Source organism: Acomys minous, assembly GCF_964271855.1.
Source record: "Acomys minous genome assembly, chromosome: 1".
Classification (NCBI taxonomy): Eukaryota; Metazoa; Chordata; class Mammalia; order Rodentia; family Muridae; genus Acomys; species Acomys minous.
In genome coordinates, this window is record NC_140483.1 from 97954425 (window position 1) to 97976723 (window position 22299).

General features: G+C 43.4%; 1 protein-coding gene across 1 annotated transcript in view; it reads right to left on the minus strand.

Annotated features, from left to right (window-relative positions):
* Nucleotides 1-677: 677 nt before the first annotated feature.
* The window catches only part of STMN2 (stathmin 2), a 110297-nt gene continuing 88675 nt past the window's right edge, over nucleotides 678-22299 (minus strand). Inside the window, exons 4-6 of the mRNA XM_084774215.1 lie at nucleotides 19931-20103; nucleotides 11074-11265; nucleotides 678-2055 (exon numbers count right to left, since the gene is read on the minus strand). Of these exons, the coding sequence (XP_084630341.1) occupies nucleotides 1996-2055; nucleotides 11074-11265; nucleotides 19931-20103 (425 nt within the window). The 3' untranslated portion in view covers nucleotides 678-1995. The remainder of the gene's footprint in view (nucleotides 2056-11073; nucleotides 11266-19930; nucleotides 20104-22299) is intronic.

Below are 22299 nucleotides of genomic sequence, written 5' to 3' on the forward strand. Positions count from 1 at the left end.
GTTTACATAGACACGTATCCTTAATTTCAGCATTACACAGTGTTAAAAGGATGTCCAAGATATAGACCAGGTGGCCTCAACTTTAAACTTAGCTGGTGTTCTTGTGGGTGACAGCCCAATTTACTTATTCACAAATCTGCATTGCTTAAATTATTTACGACTTTCTGCTCAAACTGGATGCTGCTTGTCTGGTCCTGTAATACCCATCTGGGTCTCTGGCCGGACCCTGCTGTGTCCATGTGTGCAGTGTGCTCATTGGCAGGACACAGTGTGGCAGTGTGGCAGGGAAGTCACATTTTAACAGACGGCCCAGGCTGGGGGTGTCCTGTGGGCAGCGTGAGAGAACTTGAGGTGGTTCCAGGAACCCCGCTATGCCTGGGATGAGGCTTGATTCCTCTGCAAGACTAGCCTGGACCTTCAGCCTCTCTTTCACTTTGCCTGTTGCTAAGGAGAGCAGGTTGAAGGCCTTTCCTACTGTGCTGGCCTGTCCAAGGGAGGGGTAAAGAAATGGCCTGCTGGGACGGGGACGAAGTAGCCTGCTGCTTCACAAAGGAAGTCAACCAGCAGGCCATTGGCTTCCTCCAAACTCATGACTGCCTCTTTGCTCGTGAGACAGCCCAATCTGACAGCCATCGCACTACAATCTGAACACCGGGCCAAGAGACCAGACCGAACCGTTATTAGTTCACAGAACTCCAATTCTTTATTCATCACAGCTTGCTCACAATGACATACAGGAAAATAGCACTAATGAAGAGTAAATATGCAGGCAGCAACCTTCAGGAGGTGGGAGTTGGGGCGGGGAGGGAGAAACGACTTCAGAACTGCAATAGGTCCTTATGCTGGGTATCTGCTGATTCTTTAGTTGGCACAAGCACCCTGCCTAGCACCCCCTAACTGCGTCAAGCATCACAGATGGAGCGATTTGGTCTTACGTATAGGCAGGATTGCCCTACACTGGGGAGAAAAGACCAGCTTGAGTGAAAGTCCACAGTGTTTGCGATTTTGTTTGTGTCTTTAATGCAACAACCAGCTCACAGTCTCCAAGTGGAAAAAATATCCAGTAGCGTCATGTGCTTGTACTACAGGCAAAAGCTTAAAATGAATATCATCACCCATGGCACCCACAAATAAGCCACCCAACACGATAATTACGTCATTCCATCAAGATAACTGAAACAAGAGAAGGAAGCCCACTTCATGAAGAACGCTCTCTCGGCTGCTTGAACCCTCTGGCTTGGCGTTTGCGCTCAGCCCTTTAGAAGGTTCAGCCTTTTGCTTCGACCCTGACTGAGCTCAGATCTGTCTTCCCACCCATCTCTTTCCAAAACCCGCACACATCTGAAGCACATAACACCCACGAGAGGCAGAGAGAGTGCTATTAATGGTTGGTGGATTTCCTTAGCCTGGCTCTGCGGATTCTAGGCAGGAAGCAGGTTATGAGCAGACAAACGTGGAGGCTCCCGTGGTGACACAGGACCTGGAATCTAGATGTGGTCTTGGTCAAGCTCAGAGATTATGGAGTCATCTAGGTCATTAGGCAATGGTGGGTTTCTAGCACCATAGACTGTCTACTGACCTCATTTTTCTGTTAGAGTGAAAAGGGCAGGGACCGGAGTTCAACATGGAGAGCTTTAAAAGGAACAGACCTAGCAAATTCATTTGAGTGGAAAGACAAAACGTCAAAAGCCTGTTACAGGACATGTAAGATTATGAAATAACTTGCATAATGCAATACTTGTATTTTTTAACAAAAATGTAAATATTTACAAAATAAGATCCAAGGTACTTTTTTAAACATCAAGCAAAACATTCTGCAAAGAGACTGCATTGGTTTTATTTTATTTTTTGATTCTGTTTTTTGTTTTGTTTTGTTTTTAATAAGGAATTCTTTTTAAACCATGTCATACATTTCCCATACTGATATCGAATGATCCATTATAATATAGGCAGGGGGATTTACTATGGGAGGGGCGTGCCATACCCGCCATTGCTTCAGCCAGACAGTTCAACCTGCAGCTCCTTGTTCCTGCGCACCTCAGCAGCGTGCCTCTCCTAGAAAACACCAAAGGCAGAGGAGGTCAGTTGGCCTGCTCCAGAGAATGAGGAGAGCACCCTTAGCCATCTCAGGGCATGCATGCCAGGCATAAGCCAGTGGGTGTCTACCTAAAGATAAGAATTCCCAAAGGAATTTTCTTTACTTTACAAGGAAAACGTGGGCCCAAGAAACGTCATGGCAGAGATTAAAAGACACATAGTAGATTTATTATTCTATACAATTCCTCCTTCTGTGTCAATCTCTTATAATGGTCAACCCCGGAACCCAGGGTCTTGTAAATGATGGGTAAGCCTTTTACTGAAGAACTGTACCCTAATTCTGGACAACAAAAACAACAACAATGACAATAACACTGTCCTTTGTTTAAACTATGATCAAAAGGTCAAATGATGATTTAAAAATTCTTGAATATATTGACTTCTATATAAATTCTGAGACTGGTGGAAACATATAACATTGGTGGTTTCCCCATCATCTTAATGTGTTCTTTCCCTTTTTTCAGACTATTTTAAGGAGTCTATGTTTGCCTATGAGCACTTAGGGAAACTGAGATCCAGAAAGGAGATGTTTGTACTATGTCCTGACACTCTGTTTGTGAAGGCCTTTCTGAGCTCCAGTCAGCAACATTTCCAGCCTTGCACTAGCTCTCTGGCACACACTGGACTGACTAGTCCAGAAGAATCATCTTTCCATGCTTCTTCAAATGCCTGGGGTTCCTAGCCTTGCATGGCTATTGGTTAAGACTGTAAGCAGATACTCTAAGGCCCATCACGGCCCTCCTATCTGCTTAAAGGCTTTTCATGAGACCACAAACCAATTCAACATGGGGCAGTTACATAGTTCTAAACGGGAGATTTTCTGCTCTTGTCTTCTTGGCTGTGTTGACTAAAAGGTCTTGCCTGTGCCATGCTTGGCACATTGCATGTTGTTGGTGGGTATTTATTTGCATAAGGAAGCTTTACTAATAAAGATGCTAGTCTTGTCCTGAGAAGTGAATTCTGTAAAGAGAACTGATGGAGAAAATGTGGGTCTACTGTTTTTCAGTTTGTGCTTCTACATTGGATGACAATAGACACATACTTTTGCATAAAAGTCTAAATGGCTGTTGAATCAAAATTTGAAATGCAAATTACTAGTAATATTATTTATTTTCTATTTAAAACACTTAAAAATTGCTTTTCTTCCCATATAGCTCCTTTGATTCATTCTCAATGACCTTGACCATCTATGAAATCAATCTTGTTATTTCACTCTTTTAACACCAAGGCACCTGTGCTTACAGGGTTCTTTGTACTATAACACCAAGCATGTATTTGTTGCCTAATGTATACCACAACTATATCCATATAAATTTTGCTTAGATTAACTTCCTTAATGCTCACAATATTGTAGTAGAAATTCTGTTATACTTATTTTACAGAGTTAAAAAACCAAGGCACAGTAAGGCTTAGTACTTTTCCATGCAGGTGGTTAGATTCAACATGAGTTTTTGTGAACATGAAAATACTTCCTTCCCTCAGATTTAGGATGGGGGGGGGGAGGAGTGCCACATACCCTGTACTTCCTCCAAAGTTGTAAATTGGTGGAAGCAGGAAATAGACTGTAGAGAAAGATTTTCAAAGCAACGTAATTTAATTGGTTTAAATGAGCCTTTCATAGATCTTGAAGCACCATAAAGAGAAGGAAAAAAGTGTATATCGAGAAATCAAGTTATGTTTGGAAATGTGGGGGAAATTGGTACAGATGTAGCTGACTCCTCTTTTGTTCAGTTATTATGAGGCAAAGCTGTAGCAGTGTCCCTTTTTCATGCAGCTAGGGACTCATTGGTGAAAGCTGGGCTCTTATAAAACTGGGAAGAACCCAAGACGTTCCCTGTGCTGGAAGACAAAAGAGCTTCCAGTATGAAATACCACTTCGCAAGAGTGATCACTAGAATTAGCATTATTACTCTACTTTAAAATTCACTTCTTACTCAAATTAGTAAGGATGACAGGCATCAAAGATTTAATCTGAGATTGAGATAACTTTAAAAGGAAATGTAGATAATCCTCTGAGTTTCTCTGAAAATATTTTTGGAAATTTTGGTTGATCTACTATCTGGGAAATTTACATCCACAATATGAAATACATGCTCCTGATGTGTTGATGTGATGTTAAAAGAAAATGTTGGAGAAGTCAGTGCAGGCTTGTTCAGGGAATAATGTCGCCAGTCAGTGTTCCTGATCGGAAAACCGCTCAACGACCAGAAAACTCCAGCTGGGAGCTCATAAGGTAGTTGTGAGTCTCTGACTAGGGAATTCACTAAGGATGCTGTCTGTGGAGGTCACTAAGGATGCTGTCTGTGGAGGTCACTAAGGATGTTGTCTGTGGAGGTCACTAAGGATGCTGTCTGTGGAGGTCACTAAGGATGCTGTCTGTGGAGGTCACTAAGGATGCTGTCTGTGGAGGTCACTAAGGATGCTGTCTGTGGAGGTCACTAAGGATGCTGTCTGTGGAGGTCACTAAGGATGCTGTCTGTGGAGGTCACTAAGGATGCTGTCTGTGGAAGTCACTAAGGATGTTGTCTGTGGAGGTCACTAAGGATGCTGTCTGTGGAGGTCACTAAGGACGCTGTCTGTGGAGGTCACTAAGGACGCTGTCTGTGGAGTTCACTAAGGATGCTGTCTGTGGCGTTCACTAAGGATGCTGTCTGTGGAGGTCACTAAGGATGCTGTCTGTGGAGGTCACTAAGGATGCTGTCTGTGGAGGTCACTAAGGATGCTGTCTGTGGAGGTCACTAAGGATGCTGTCTGTGGAGGTCACTAAGGATGCTGTCTGTGGGGTTCACTAAGGATGCTGTCTGTGGAGGTCACTAAGGATGCTGTCTGTGGAAGTCACTAAGGATGCTGTCTGTGGAAGTCACTAAGGATGCTGTCTGTGGAGGTCACTAAGGATGTTGTCTGTGGAGGTCACTAAGGATGCTGTCTGTGGAGGTCATTAAGGACACTGTGGAGTTCACTAAGGATGCTGTCTGTGGAGTTCACTAAGGATGCTGTCTGTGGCGTTCACTAAGGATGCTGTCTGTGGAGGTCACTAAGGATGCTGTCTGTGGAGGTCACTAAGGATGCTGTCTGTGGAGGTCACTAAGGATGCTGTCTGTGGAGGTCACTAAGGATGCTGTCTGTGGAAGTCACTAAGGACGCTGTCTGTGGAGGTCACTAAGGAACGCTGTCTGTGGAGTTCACTAAGGACACTGTCTGTGGAGGTCACTAAGGACACTGTCTGTGGAGTTCACTAAGGACGCTGTCTGTGGAGGTCACTAAGGATGTTGTCTGTGGAGGTCACTAAGGACACTGTCTGTGGGGTTCACTAAGGATGTTGTCTGTGGAGTTCACTAAGGACACTGTCTGTGGAGGTCACTAAGGACACTGTCTGTGGAGGTCACTAAGGACACTATCTGTGGAGGTCACTAAGGAACGCTGTCTGTGGAGTTCACTAAGGATGATGTCTGTAGAGGTCACTAAGGACGCTGTCTGTGGAGTTCACTAAGGACGCTGTCTGTGGAGGTCACTAAGGACGCTATCTGTGGAGGTCACTAAGGATGCTGTCTGTGGAGGTCACTAAGGACACTGTGGAGGTCACTAAGGACGCTGTCTGTGGAGTTCACTAAGGACGCTGTCTGTGGAGTTCACTAAGGACGCTGTCTGTGGAGTTCACTAAGGACGCTGTCTGTGGGGTTCACTAAGGATGCTGTCTGTGGAGGTCACTAAGGATGCTGTCTGTGGAGGTCACTAAGGACGCTGTCTGTGGAGGTCACTAAGGATGCTGTCTGTGGCGTTCACTAAGGATGCTGTCTGTGGAGGTCACTAAGGACACTGTCTGTAGAGGTCACTAAGGATGTTGTCTGTGGCGTTCACTAAGGATGTTGTCTGTGAAATTCACTAAGGACACTGTGGAGTTCACTAAGGATGCTGTCTGTGGAGGTCACTAAGGACACTGTGGAGGTCACTAAGGATGCTGTCTGTGGAGGTCACTAAGGACGCTGTCTGTGGAGTTCACTAAGGACGCTGTCTGTGGAGTTCACTAAGGACGCTGTCTGTGGGGTTGACTAAGGATGCTGTCTGTGGAGGTCACTAAGGATGCTGTCTGTGGAGTTCACTAAGGATGCTGTCTGTGGGGTTCACTAAGGATGCTGTCTGTGGAGGTCACTAAGGACGCTGTCTGTGGAGGTCACTAAGGACGCTGTCTGTGGAGGTCACTAAGGATGCTGTCTGTGGAGGTCACTACGGATTTGCTTCTTTATTAATATCCACTTCATTATGGATCTCCTACTTAATTTGTCAGGTGCACTTAGAGATTCTGGATCTCTAGTGACTAGGCCCATGCATATCTAAATTGACAAAACAATTTTTTCAATTTTCCTCCTTGCTATTCCTCCTCAAGAGACGTGTAGTAGTATTTTGAGATGTAAACAACAGTTTTAAATGAAGACATCTAGGAAAGGGGGTTTTAGGAAAACTCCCAATCCTCTGAAAAAATGTGACTTAGAGATTTCTTATTGGGAGTCAAGAAATGTAAGGTCATTTCTTTTACTTCCTTTACATCTCAGTGTCTCCTTAATGTTCATAGGTATCAAATATAATAAGAACAGGAATTAGATGACCTCAGGTAATAATTCTATGAAATGCCATTATCTAAGTTTATTTAAATGCAAGATGATGCCAACACCATCAGGTTCCCTGCCTTAAATCAATGCCTATGACCTTGCAGTGTAAAAGAAAGATCAGACGTGAGTTGGAAGAGCTCACAAATGCTGGTGGTCATGGGATCATGGGCAGCCACGCCTATCACTTCTAGTACTTTTGTTGAGAGTGTTTATGGTGTAGTATTTAATGACTAATTAAGAGTAACAACTTCATCTTAGAACAGTTTGGTCTGGGGAAGGCCTGCATTTGTACCTCACTCTTCGCTCTGCTGGCTTTGTAATCTTGTAACGCACCAGGCTCTCTAAAGAACAGGCTCTTTAGACATGGAAGGCAAGAACAATATTGGTAGCACTGCCTGGCCTACACTGAGTAACCAATCCCGGCGGGTTATAATCCCTTTTCCTTTCACTGTTTATTCATTTGACATATTCAGTAGGAACTGGTCACACCAATGGCACTCGTGAATCACCAGGAAAATGAATGTACGTCCGATGGGAAGAATGCAAGGTGGCAAGAAACCTGACTTGATAATGATTGAAATCTATACTTATGCATTATCAAGATTGCCTCTTAGGAAAAGAATCTTGTTCTCTTGAGAAAAAAAGGTCTTTTCACTTTAAGCAGTATCATATTATACTGCTGTTGTCAAGAACATAATGGCCACAGGGCAGCTTCTTGAGGTGGGGTGGATGATTAGACACAAAGTTGCTAACCCTGTAGAGGTCAAGTCAGCTCTGCACTTCTGGTTGGCGAGGGCAAGCCTGATTGCGTGAACTCTACCGGAAGCTCCTTTTCCAGGAAGGAAACTTTTCTTCCAGAAAGAAAGCATCCCTTAGAATTATTCCTGCTTGGTGAGCATGGGTCTTTTCCCTAGTGTGGGAACATTGGTGTGGGTTGATGTCTCCTGATAACAGATAAGTGGTAGGTTTTTCTCTATTTTATTTTATTTATTTTACTTTTAAGACAAGGTCTCACTTATTATGTAGCTCAGTCTGACTTCAAACGGCTGCCAGTCCAGTCTTCTGAGGGCTGGAATTTCAAGTGAGGCCTACCATCCCTGGCCAGCGCGTGCCTTTTTCTATTATTTCCCCTTCCAGGTTTCTAAACGCACAGGAGAGACCCCCAGAGATGCCCACTAAGTGATTAACTCATTAATGTGTCATTTCTGAAGAAATCACCTTTCTGAACGTCAAGTTTCAGAGAAGCACAATACACTTTCAGCATTGCACGACTCTTACTTACCTTTTTTCACTCCACTTAACCAAAAGGCTAGATATAGGTCATAACAAATTTACTTTGTCCTATTTTAGGAAAAAAGGTAGTTTTGGTGCTTACAGGCATAGACATAATAGAGAATGACCATTTTTGCTCTACATCTGCACTTCATTTAAAATGTAGCACTGAGGAGGGGATTTGGTACCTCCTGTGAGGTGTTTTCATGTCACTGAGGAGATAAGAGATTGCATGTTAGTGGCCAGAGTCTACATGCTTTGAGAAGTATCCATTTAACCATGGAAAGAAAACATGGCCCTAGCAATGACCTGGGCTGCCCTTTATGATGTGGGCTAGAACAGAATCCTGTCAGCTGGAATTTATCTGGGAATAGGTGACAGGCTAGTCCTCAAACCTAGCTGTACGCTGGAACCATGCACAGCTTTCAAAAGCAAATATGGATGGCTGGTATTATGGTTTGAGTGAGAATGGCCCCCCTTGGATCATGTGCTTGAATACTTGGCTCCCAGTTGGTGGAAGTTTTTGGTAATGATCAATGGCTTTGTGTCACTGAGGGTGAGCTTTGAGTTTTCAAGAGCCCATGGCATTCCCTGTGTCATTCCCTCTGCCTCATGCACATAGATCAGGATGGAAGTCACCCCGTCCTCTGAGACAGTGTTTCTCTGTGTAGCCTTGGACAGCCTGCACTCACTTTGTAGACCAGGATGGCTTTAGAGATCGGCTTGTTTCTGCCCCACTGAGTGCTGGTATTAAAAGCATGGCCAGAACATTCTCCACAGTTGAGTGGAGAGTGGGATATGACTTTCTCATGTACTCTGGTGCCTCACATTTGACCATGTCCCCTGGAGGAAGGACAGCAGGTTACCAAGAAGAGACTTGATACCCTATGAGCATATACAGGGGGAGGTAATCCCCCTCAGTCACAGTCATAGGGGAGGGGAGCAAGGGGAAAATGGGAGGGAGGGAAGAATGGGAGGATACAAGGGATGGGATAACCATTGAGATGTAACAAGAATAAAAAATAAATAAATAAAAGCATGTGCCACCATGCCTGCCTCAGATACGTTCTTTTTCTTTCTTTTTTTTAAAAAAATATTTATTTATTTATTATGTATACAATGTTTTGACTGCATGTACCCCTGCATGCCAGAAGAGGACACCTGATCTCATTATAGGTGGTTGTGAGCTACCATGTGGTTGCTGGGACTTGAACTCAGGACCTTTGGAAGAACAAGCAGTGCTCTTCACCACTGAGCCATCTCTCCAGCCCCAACAGACATAAGTTCTTAAGCTACTTCTCCAGTGCCTGTTTGCCCACCTCCTGCCGTGTTCCCCAACATGATAGTCATGGCGTTGAATCTTCTGGAACACGAGTCCAAAATTGAACACTTTCTTTTATATGTTTTTGTGGTCACGGTGTTTGGTCATGATGATAAAAAAAGTAACTAAGCCAGCTAGGTGTTTCCCAGGGATGCTGGACCCCGATTCCACGAATTAAAAACTTCTCACAGATGGCATGTTTTTAGGGTATTTCAGGTAGAAATGCATGCTTACACATATGTAAAGCGGCTACTGTGAGAAAGAGGGGCAGGGGATGGGTCAAGATCAAAGCACATAGGGAAAAATGAATTGCTTCTTAAAAGTAATACTTCTAGAAATGCTAGTTAAAAGTACGCAGATTTTACGAACTAGTTTACAAATAAAAGCAAGAAGGATACGCTACAGGCTTGCGTGCACGTTATTTCAAAACCAGTGGTGTTCCTGGACTGCTAGTGATGCAGACTTGTGCGGATACGCCGCAAGGTGAGGCTGAGTTAGAGAGTGAGGCGTGCATATTGCATCCCTGGCAATTTTTTTTAGAGCCTATGAAAGTTGTTCCAGGGTGTATGGTGGAAGGAAGCAAGGAGCTCCTCAGAAGAGATGAGTAAACCGAGGAAAAGAGGACACAACAACAAAGGGAACTTTGCTGTCCTGGCTCTCAGAAAAGCACGTGCTTTGGTACCACCACACGTGACCTGTGAGAGTCACAGTCTGACTTGAGACCTTGGGAGAGACAGGATGCTGCTCTGAACAGCACGGGGCATGCGGCTTATAAATGTAAAGCCATTTCTAACGTTGGCTCTCCCTGCTTCTGCCTGCGTCCCTAGGATGTGTTCCCACATCTTCAAGGGCCTCAGGATTTCACCTCTGTGCCGGACCGTGCAGCCTTTCTCAGGCAGAGCTCCCGAAATCTCACGAAGAGCACACCCGCCCAAAGAGACCTCTGGGAAATCATGTTTTTAAAGACTGTGGCTGGGTACAATGGTGCGTGTCTACAATTTCAGCCCTAAGTCTGAGGCAGGAGGGTTCTGAGTTTGAGCGTCAACTCTCAGTGCTTTGGGGACCACGCTGTCTCTCACATCTGCGGTGCCTGATATAACAGGGCTGTGAGAACAGGCAGGGACGGTGAGAAGTGTAGATGCATCTTTTCCAGACTTCCTATTTTTCAAGCTTAATCCAATTTCTGGAAATGGACAAATCAAAACTACTTATTGCTACATTCTACATCTTCTCAAAGGCAAGCTTTTGGGAGATGGAGTGTGTGTGTGTGTGTGTGTGTGTGTGTGTGTGTGTGTGTGTGTTTGCACATATACAAGGGGTTAATGAAAAAGACCTGAGGATACCAGAACATGGTGAAATAATATTCCCTCTGTTACACTCCCGTAGAAATCCCAGATTTCTTTGTAGATTTTTTTACATGGAGAGAATGGGCTTATGATAAATACAGAATTTAGTTCTTGTATTAAAAATGTATTATTTTAAAGAAATATTATTTGTTAATTTTATAACAACATTTAGTATTAGCGCATTAATAAAATCAGTTAAGTATTAAATATGTATAACTTGGTATTTGTACAGATGTTAAAACCACCCTTCCTGAGTCCGCCGTGAGCGCGCCAGTGCTGGTTTAGCGGGGCCCTTTCTACCACAGGGTCAGGCCTCAGAGTCCAGCTGTGTCGTGAAAGAGCAGCCCTGTCCCCCAGCCCACTGGCACCGGCAGCTGTGCTGCGCAGGCTTGTCCCTCTGCTCCTCCTTGCTCCCCTGCCCCGCCCTTACCTTTTCCTGCAGACGTTCAATGATAGCAGCTAGATTAGCCTCACGGTTTTCCTTGATTTGTTCCATCTTCAGGATCAGCTTCTCCTCCGCCATCTTGCTGAAGTTGTTGTTCTCCTCCAAAGCCTTCTGGAGGACTTCTCGCTCGTGCTCCCTCTTCTCCGCCAACTGCTTGAGCACCTGAGCCTCCTGAGACTGGGGAGGAAGCACACTGGGTTGCGGTTATCAGGACTCGAAACAGCATTAGCTCTCATCGAAGAGTTTCTTTTCTTTCATAATTTTTTTTTTAAAACAAGATGTTGCTAAGGATTTATGCAACAGGAAGTGCTGGAATGAGCCACTGGGCCTCGGCATCCTGTGGGAGCCTGAAGGAAATAGGGAGGGCCTAGTGTCCGGATTTTCTTTTCATTCTGCCCTTTTCTTCACGCCATTGTTTTCTGACTAACAGCGGGCCCTATAGGAGCTTCTGAACTTGTCCATCAAGTTGACTTTCTGTTTTTATTACACGCCTATCCTTCCTTTTCCCCAGGAGCAGCTTATGAAATCTCTTAAGTTGGAGATATGGCTCAGTGGTAAAGGGCGCTTGCTGCTTTTGAAGAGGACTAAGCTTCAATACCTAGCATCCACAAGGCAGCAAGCAGCTGTCCTCAGCTCCAGTTCTAGGGAAATCCAGTGCCTTCTTCCAGCTTCTCAGACACCAGCATGCACACAGCGCACAGACATACATGCACACACACACACACAAAATAAATTCTCTGTAGAGACGTGAAAACCTTTATGCAAATTTAATGTCCTCTTGTCCAAAAACAGAAGAAAGCCCTGGTTCTGGCTGTCACTCTTCAGTTGGACCAGAGGGATTGCTGGAACCCTGTGGTCCTTGAGGAGGGTCAGCAGATGTTGGAGTCAGCTGTGTCTTGTGCCTGCTCTCTCTCCTTAGCATCAACAGGATGTAGGGTTCTCTGCACGTGCCATCACCTGGGCCTGATAACAGCCTAAAGACTCCAGAACCTACCTGCTGAGATCAGTTTCCAAGGTTCTTTAGTGAGGCCTAGGAATTTATACTTCTGATTAACAATCCCAGAGATTCTATTGCTGGCAGGCCACAGTCTATCCTTTGCAAGACACAATGGCTGTCTTTCTGCACCAACCTCTAAGTTCCAGGATTAAGGGAATGAGCCACCATACCTTGAAGTATTAATATCTCTCTCTCTCTCTCTCTCTGTATGTGTGTGCACTCATGTGTACAAGTATACTCCCCTATGCAGGTGTATGTTGGTGTTGGTGTTGGGTTGTAATCCTCAACTGTTTCTCTTATTTATTTATTTATTTATTTATTTATTTATTTATTTATTTTGAGATGTGGTCTCTTGCTAAACCCAGAGCCTGCCAATTTGTAGAATAGCTGACCAGTGAGCCTCAGGACCTACCCACCTGTCCTTGCCGCCTGAGTGATGTACTTAAGACAAGTGATCAGGCACGTGCAATAAGCATTTTACCCACCAGGTGGTCTACCCAGCCCTGGACTCAGTGTTTATGTAAATTCTTCACTAGAACAGAGCTCAGGGGCTCTCAAGCTCTCCATAATTCTGCAAGTGCTGAAAGTCAGACTTAGTGCTTCTTTTATCCAGCCTGTTAAACTCTTTCTGCCTATAACGTCCCTGGCTTTATTCCTTGAGAAACGAATTCCTCCCTGGATATGGATTAATCTTGCAGCTGTTTCACCAAGGGAAAAAAAATTGGCGTTGATTCCAGAATTTGTGTCAGTGAGCAAATAAGCATTAACTTGAGGAAATTACACAAACACGTGGCTTAAAATGAGTGAGAGGCTGAATATGGCAACACATGGTCTGAAAGGGTGAAAGCATGTTCCTGCCTGCATGCGAGAGTGACGTTCTCAGGGCACGCTCACACATGTGTGCCTGCTCGGTGCTGTGGTCGGGCAGATTAGCAGGAAGGCAGGTGGTCTGAGTGGGTTTAGAGAGGGCTAGGGAGATGGAACCTGGTAAAAGTTGTCACATATGAATTGTTCGAAGGTCAGCATTTGGCCTTGCAGGAACATGGCTGAGGGTGTGTTTTAGAAGTAGGTCTCTGAGAACGGAAATGGAGAACTGGGCAAGATAGTGGCCAATTGATGCAATGCAGAAGCAAGTTAAGGAAAATACGGAGCTGAATCACCCAAATCTCACTGAGAAATTTGCTCAGTACTCAATACTGAGAAACAGTAATGAGACAGGGAGAAGAGTCATGGTCCATTAGGAACACTTGAACACTTTGTAAAGAGCCTGAGTGGGATCTCTTACATCACCAAGTCTACAAGTTTAATTACTGCACAAAGGAATTGGATGAGTTAACTAGTCTATAAGGCTCACTTCTTCACACACACAGAAGAGATTTAAGGCTACACTTCAGATGCCACTGGGTTTCCATTACATGGGAAGTTCACCCATTCCTGTTGTTTTAGCCTCGTGTGCCCACGCATCATTTGGGGGGGGGTATTACTTGATACTCAGAACCATTCATTAAACACCAAATCTCTTAGTTCCAAGGTGCCCTTCTGCTAGTAGGCTGGGGACTGCCTCTGTAAGGACCGGGCTTTGTGTCGAAAGAGCATTGTTGACCTGGCTAATGGCACAGAAACATGTGCCAAAATGCAACAGTTAACAGTTGAGTGCAATTGTGTGAACCAAAGACCACAGCACTCACTTCATGCTGAAAAGCCAGTGGCACAGAAAGAGACACGAAAAGAAAATCGTGGGGCTGCCCAACGAGCCCTGCTCATGCTGAAGCCTGTTTCCCACCCAGGAAAAGGACTTTGGGTGATCTTCCTTGCCAAGAAGAGCACAAATAGGAAGATTTTTTATGACTGTGAAGTACACTGGCTTTCTCAATACCGAACTGTGACTGTATAAAAACTGCTCCCTCCCAAGTGTCATTAACCAAGTTAAGATGACAGCTGCAGGTGACACTTCTCAACAGAATACAAACTTGTCTGATGAGTCCAAATAGACTGATTGGGAGGCAAGTCAGTGTGAAGCATTGGAGTATTGCAGGGCTAGGACCTAATTACAAGTTGTCTCAGGCTATGTTGGGCTCTTGAACTGTCACCATCCTCCTTTGTATGTGACCTAATGTCCTGGAGAGCATCATTTGGAACCCCTGAGACATGTTGGCCTAACAGTCGATGAGATTTCACTAACCCAAAGCCTCACACAGCGAGGCCTGTAGCGGAGGGCTCTCTGCCTTCCTGTGATCTGTCCATTGTCTGTTTCCATCAATGCATTTGAAAAGTGTCTTGATTTATGGCTCTGTTTGTTCTGCTGCCAAGAATCTGGTCATCCACTTGGGATGCGCGGAGGCCTAGTTCTGTAGCCTTGCTGACTTGAGTGGGCATGGTGCTTGACTGGCCAAAGTGCTCACATTATTTCCCATTGTGGTTACTTGCAATATGAAGAGTTTAATTAAAGAAAAAACAGGCACCGATTACCAGGGGTACTTCAACAAGGAAGAAAAAGCAAGAAAAATTTCCCTCCTTTTCTGAATAAGCTTTGCTATCAGCTAAGCCATGGAGCATTAGTTCTGGCTGGAAGGAGCCTATGAAGTACCATCCAAGCTCATCAGCAGATGGTCAGTGCAATGACAGTGTGCGCAGGAGGCCTAGGGACTTGGGGGAACTGCCAGGATATTTAATACACAGTGCATCTGGTCCCCAATGGAGACAATGTTCAGCAGCCTTCCAGCCCTGACTTCAGAGAGCCCCAGGCCCTTGCTTCTCAGCGACAGGCCTTAAACATCCCAATAAGTGGGTTTGTGTTTAGAAAGTCCTAATAAAAATCACATTTCAAACCTCTGCCCATGTCTACCTCTGTACTTACCTGGAGTTAGGATGATGTCAATTTGGTGAGAAAATGCTTACTATCTTAAGATAGCTAGGGAGTATTTATCAGCAGTAAAAACTGAATTTCTTTATAATAATAGCAAGATATTCTTAACACACATGCAAATGCCATGTGATTTCTTGGCAGGATCTTTACAAATTTGTAATGTATGGGAAAGGAAATAGGCTCAGGGCAATGTGACCTGTGACTATGGCAGAATCCCGTTTCTCCGGTTTCAACAGTGTTTTAAATGTTTTTAAACATCTAGAAGCATTTATATTATGCAAAAAATTATTATCCCTTTATGGCTTACATAGTGGAGTCTGGCCTGGCACTCCCTCCCTACTGGCCTGCCCACTAGTCTAGATCACTGCCTTCAAAACATTTTCTTAGCCAAGCTTGGTGGCACATGCCTTTAATCCCAGCACTTGTGAGGCAGAGGCAGGGGGATCTCTATGAGTTTGAGGCCAGCCTGGTCTATAAAGTGAGTCCAGGACAGCCAGAGCTATTACATAGAAAAATCCCGTCTTAAAAAAATCCAAAACAAACAAATGAACAAACAAACAAACAAAAAACAACAAAAACCCATTTTCTTTACGCTTGCCTCTGTGTATACTTAGTATCTGATTTTTTAGTCTATAACAATGTCTGGTTTTACCTATTTATCTAACACCAGGTTTTTCCTAGTTTATCCATCTAAAAACAGATTTTTCTTTAAAACTGTGCTGTGATTCACATCATGCACTGACATTTTCTTTCTCTGCCTTCCTTTCACATGAACTCACAGCCAGGCTCCTTAAAGAAGCGCCTCTGATGTCAGCATCTTCTCTGTCTCCTGTGCTCGGCATTTCAGTGTCACAGGCCTTCATGGTGTTTCTCACACACCCGGAACCTTCCTGCCCCAGGGCCTTTGCACTTGCGGCTCTTCCTGCTCAGAACACTCCACACTCACGGCTTGTTTCATGGCTCATGCTGCATTTTGTTCTATATGCTATGCGATGTTTATGGCTGGTTCCTTAGGGAAAGGAAGCTTTTTTTATCTTATAAATCATATGTATTTTAATATATTAATTAAATAGCTAATTAATATACATACATATGTACTTTTTATTTTTTTAATTTAATTTTTTATTTTTTATTGAAAAATAAAATCATTCATATTACATCTCATTTGCTATCCCATCCCATGCATCCTCCTGTTCCTCTCTCCCTCCTGCCTTCACCCCATTCCCCTTCTCTATGACTGTGACTGAGGGGGACCTTCTCTCCCTGAATATGATGCTAGGGTATCAAGTCTCTTCTTGGTAGTCTGCTATCCTCCCTCTGAGTGCCATCGGGACTCCCCATCAAGGGGACATGGCCAAATATCGGGCACCAGAGTTCGTGTGAAAGTCAGTCCCTAGTCTCCACTTAACTGTGGAGAATGTTCTGTCCCTTGGCTAGGTCTAGGTAGGGGTTTGATGATGATTGCATGTATTGTCCTTGGTTGGTGCCTTAGATCGAGCAGAATCCCTGAGCCCAGATCCGCCCATCATAGCGTTCTTGTAGGTTTCTAGGACTCTCTGGATCCATCTATTTCCCTATCTCCTATAATTCTCTCACCTAGAGACCCAATAGGATGTCCTCACCTCTATCCCAAGGTTAATGAGGATTCCTTGGTTCCAGGAGTCAGGCTTAGGATGACGAGCGGGTCCTTGATAAACACCTGTCAGTTGTGTGCATTTGACTTCAGGACGTGTCGTTTGGAAACTTACTGCCTATAATTTTGCTTTGGGATGGGAGTGTGGAATACAAGGTTTACGCAGCTTACATAGGAACCTTAATTTAAGAATTGTTAATTCACTTAAAAGAGTAAAACTTGAAGTGATATAGCCAGGCACTCTTACCACATATCTTTACCTTCATGAAGTTTAATGGAGGTGAACGCAAATAACTGTGTCTTACCAACCATGCTAAGTCCTGGGAAGGGAGGTCTGGGTACTGTTAATACAGCAGAGAGTAAGAGAGCTGCACCTGGTAAGTCACAGGCAGACACTATGTGACCAGAGACTACAGGAAGCCAGAAAGACAGTGTGGGGGCCATAGGCCCTGACAACACAACGAGGAAACCACAGCATGGGATGGCCTCTGCTTTCTAAATGCCCATGCCAAGCTAATTTCTAGAGATTATGTATTTCAAAACACTGAATCTGAGTAGTTATTTGGTATCAATTTGAAAAGGAGATGCTAAGTTTTCCTATTGCTGAGAGAAGTTGTTTGGTTTATCAGCATGTGGGCCGTTCACCTGAGTGGCTACTGGCCACAGCTGCACAGAGTGGATTGAAATGTACTGCATGGGTAAACCACACTCCACACTTAAGACAGTATGAGAAAGAGAAACATCTCACTTATTAGCATTCCTCTACTGGTCACAAATTTGACACAATGCTTTGAGTGTGAATAATTTAAAGTACTAATAAAATTAATTTATCACATTTCTGAATACTAAAAAATTTAAGTGTGTAAGTGGCTACTGGGTTTCCAATCAGTAGTTTAGGTTTATGCAAAGGCATGTACACATAGCTTTTCACTTTTTATTTATATTAAAAACAACCACACAGGGTGTCATCAGGCAAAAGAACTACACGAAGAGCATGTGAGCTAAGTCCTGGTTGTTTCAGTAATGATACTTGTGGTTTTGAGTCTCTGAGACTCACTCTCACCTTTTTCTGGTGAGAGATCTTAATTTTCTTTTGCCTCATCCCCGGATCCTGTCTACCCATTTTTGTTGGCAGTGGGGGAGGGAGTGGACAACAGCCCAGACTTGAGCATCACACCCTGCATCTCCTCAGCTTTGGTACAACTGCGGCTGCCACCTGATTGTAAGAAAGAGAAGTTCTATTGCTGCTAGAACCACTGTGTTGGTAGGAAGTTACCAAGGGCAAGTAAACTCTCCTGGAAGTGAAACCAATTAGAGACAAGAAGAAATGTTGGCCTGAAAAACAGAGTTTCCTGATGACCACGCATCATTATGTAAATTCAGCTAGCCTGCTTCTGCAGTCACTCCTTGGCTGTTTGGTCCTGCACTCACATTCTGTTTTAGCTGGCACAGTTGCATTGGGGTTATTTGTGTGTCCTCACTTGATAGTCACTGAGATATATACACTTAATTGCTGAATAATCTTTAAAGTGAATTAGCAGTTTTTCACACGAGTGCTAATTAAGTCAGCACAATCCAATAGAAAAACAAAATCAATGGATGACTGTTTAGGTTGGTACTTTCTCTTAATTAGCTGTACTTTTTCCTAATTAAAACTCTAAGACTAGGACAAAATTACATAGTGATTTCTTGACTGAAAAATTTCCAAGTTGCACAATAAATTTACGGGGATACACCATTTTAAAAAATGTTCCAAAACATTTTTTTTTCTGAACATCAAAATGCTGGCTGGGTCCATTTGTCAGTGTCCTTTAGCTACATGGTTAATATTTAGTTTGACTTAATTCTTTAAACAACTTTTAATAGTTGATTGTTGTCAGGATGTAGGAGTTTTACCAGAACCATTAATTAGTTGCCTCAGTGAGTTTTAGAAGTTTTATAAATTAACACCCAGTTAAATTTTATTACCTCTGTGTTCTTTCTCCTTCATCCCTTTTCTGTGGCTTAACTACAGTAGCTAGAAATGCCATCAGTGTACTAGTCTATGAAGAAGAACTTTGCTTGCTAATTTTTAATTTTGGACCAGGCTCTGTGTCAACTTTAGATATGTGTGTGTGTGTGTGTGTGTGTGTGTGTGTGTGTGTGTGTGTGTGCTCCATGCATACACCTTCCTGTGCTATGCTGTGCCCATTAAAGAACACGAGGCTATAAAAATCTTAAGTCCTATGCATTTGCTTGGGTAAGTAGCTCAGCTTCTCCATCTTTTTTCTTTTTCCCTGAGACAGGGTTTCCCTGTGTAACGTTGGCTTTTTAGGCTATGTTGGCCTCAAACTCACAGAGATCCACCTGCTTCTAGCTCCCTGAGTGCTGAGATTACAGGTATATGCCACTGTGCCTGGCTCCATCTTAAATCTAAATGTATAACAATATTAATAGATTATAGTGTTTAATATATTGGCCAATTTTTTTGTAGACAACATAAAAATGTAAAAAAGCATTGAAATGAAAGTTTCATTCACATAATAAAGCTGTGTGTACAAGATACACTTAGCGACCAGATGAGTCTAAAATACGTCATGATAAAGCAAGTGGAAAATACAGTGCTGGATGAGTTATGTAAAAGAAGGCTTGATAGGAAAATACAACCCGTTGGGACAGATTCATCCGGATAGAATTTCTTTAATGCATAGATTTGCTAGGATATCCTAGTGCCCTTAAATCTTTTAAAATATGTATTTTTAAGTGTGTGTGTGCGTGTGTGTGTGTGTGTGTGTGGTAGCGGTGGGTATGGTATGTGCCAGGAAGTGTTGATTCCTGTGAAAGCCAGAGGCAATAGATCCCGCTGGAGTTGCAGGCATCATGAGTCCCTTTGATGGACTTGCATCCTCCGTAAGAGCGGCAAGCACTCTTAACTATTGAGCTATCTCTCCAGGCCCCGCCCTCAAATCTTAATGCTCATACTTTTCTTAGTATCTTATTGTAGAAAGTCAAAAGTGTTCAGACACTGTAGGTTCATCTAGATGTCACTGTCTTTTGGAATCTCTACTTGAAAATCTCTCTCTCTCTCTCTCTCTCTCTCTCTCTCTCTCTCTCTCTCTCTCACTGTGTGTGTGTATGTGTGTAAAAGAAAGGAAAGGAACAGAGGGGAAGAAGGAAAGAGAGACATTAAAAACATCTGTGATTTTGAGGACAGCCTGGTCTGCAGAGCAAGTTCCAGGACAGCCAAGGATTTTAAAGAAACAATCAAAAGCAACCAACAAAACAAACTCCACAAAACAACAACAGCAGCAGCAGCAGCAACAACAACAACAACAGCAGCAGCAGCAGCAGCCATGGAGGAAGTTACCTTTCTTCTTTCCTCTGCAGCCTCCAGCTTTTTCTGGATCTCCTCCAGAGACAGGTCTTTCTTCTTTGGAGAAGCTAAGGTTCGTGGAGCTTCTGAGATGGGAGATGGCGGCTTTAAGATCAGCTCAAAAGCCTGGCCGGAGGCACGTTTATTGATCTGCTTCACCTCCATATCTACGGAAGGAACATTGGAGATCGTTAGGCAGGCAGTTGAATCTTGCAACTGCTTTAGTGACTTGGGGTCCAGCGATGGCAAGTGGCATCTTATTCTAGGAAATGGAAACCAAGTGGTGCATAAGTCACCAGCTCTAGATGGTTTTCAACTTGTATGAAGTTCTACCTCTCAACTGTGTACATACTTTAACAGCATAAATGTTTTTTTTGTTGTTGATAAATTTAGGACATTGTGTCTTTTGCAGCAACACAGATAAACCTGAAGTGCATTGTAGTAAGAGAAAGCCAGGTACAGCAAGACAAAGATTTCCTGTCCTCCTCGTAAGATAGGGTGTAATGTGGCTGCCAAGGCTGATGGCTATTGGGCAGATGTTGGCTAGATGGTACAACATTTTGGTTAGCCAATTAAAATACATTCGTGAGTGCCCCAGTATGCTGTTTGTCACTGTGGCAAAAAACAAAAACAAAAACAAACCCAAACCCAAACCAAAACAAACAAACAAACAAAAACCATGACCAGAAGTAACTTGGGAGGAAATGTTTTATTTGGTTTATGGTTCCACATCATAGTCCATCACTGAGGGGATCCAGAGCAGAGACTTAAGCTGAAACCTGAAGGCTGAAACTGAAGCAGAGACCACGGAGGGACACTGCTTATGGGCTTCCTTTCCGTGGTGCATCCAGCTTGCTTTCCTATACAATCTAAGGGCATCACCACCCACAGTTAGCTGGACCCTACCACATCAATCAGGAAGATGCCCCAGAGACATGTCCACCAGCCAGTGTGATGGAGTCAGTCTCTAACTGAAGTTCCCTCTTCCCTAGTGACTCTGGTTTGTGTCAAACTGAAAACAAACAAACATCCATCAAAAAAACCAAAAAACCAGAACAAACAAACAAAAAGCCCAACCAGCACAGTGTGATCTACAGAGATGATAGTAACAATGTATTGTGTTATTTTCACATTCATATTCGCACCCCCACTTTCCCCTCTTGTCTTCTTCTGTCTCCCTTCTGTTGATCCCCTTCTTCCCAAATGTTCGTCCTTCTATTTTCACATCATATATACATTTTACATTTACTTATTTAAATGTATATCTACATGAAAACATATGAAAGATGAGATATGTGTCTTTCTGATTTTGATTTATTTTGCTAATAAAATGATCTCCAGTTCCATCTATTCTTGCAAATGACATTTTTTTAAAATGACAGACTAAAACTCCATTTTATCACCAGTCGAAGCATTTTTAATTTACTTTCTCTGATTAGCTTCTTGCCAGAAATACACAATAACACATGAGGCATGCATATGTTAACTAAGGTGATTTAGCCATCATAAATGTATATTTCAAAACATGTACACTGTGGACACACGCAACTTTAATTGTCAATCAAACAAAACCCAGAAAATTGCTTGCCGTGGCTCTCACTGCCTTAGGTATTAATCATGAGTAGATTACCAGACTTTCAAGTTTTAATCATATGTAGTATGATTGATATGCTGATTATCAGACTTTCACATTTTAATCTGGTGATATCATTTATAATCTAAAATAATCTATAACATTAAAAAGTAATAGTGTTTTTGAGGACATTATAACATCATAGCTCTCATGTAGGAAATTGTAACAATTTCTTTAAAACTTGATTGCTCAGTTTTCAGTCTTAGCTGAGTGCTTTGCTTTGAGATCCATACCACTGATCTTTGTTTGAAACCAAAATTTTCTTGCGATGAAGCCACTGCTATGCATCACTGATATTTCAAGTGTAGATACCTCTTGCTAGCCTCCAGGGTGATTCTAAGACCCTCCCCCCCAGGGGATTCCAAAACACTCAACGGCCAAATCTCTTACTGTAATGCATAGTGGCATGCCTCCAGAAAGGACACTTCACTTTATCACTTCATGGCTCAGTTGATTACTAGCAAGACAGAAAATATGAGGCCAGGTGACCCCTTTGGGAATCTGAAAGTCTCCACTGAGTTGTTTGAAGTGGTGCGTGAGTAATGTGGAGCTGTCTCCAGTGTCAAACAGCTCACACAGCTTTCCTTCCACCCCTCGCAGTCCCAAAGCAGCAGAAGTGATCCCAGCCCTCCTGTCCCAGCCATTTGGCATCCTCCTTGCTCATCATTTGTATTTGAAGACTGTTTTATAGAGCTGCGAGTCAAGGAAGGCAGCGGGCATGCCGAACTCA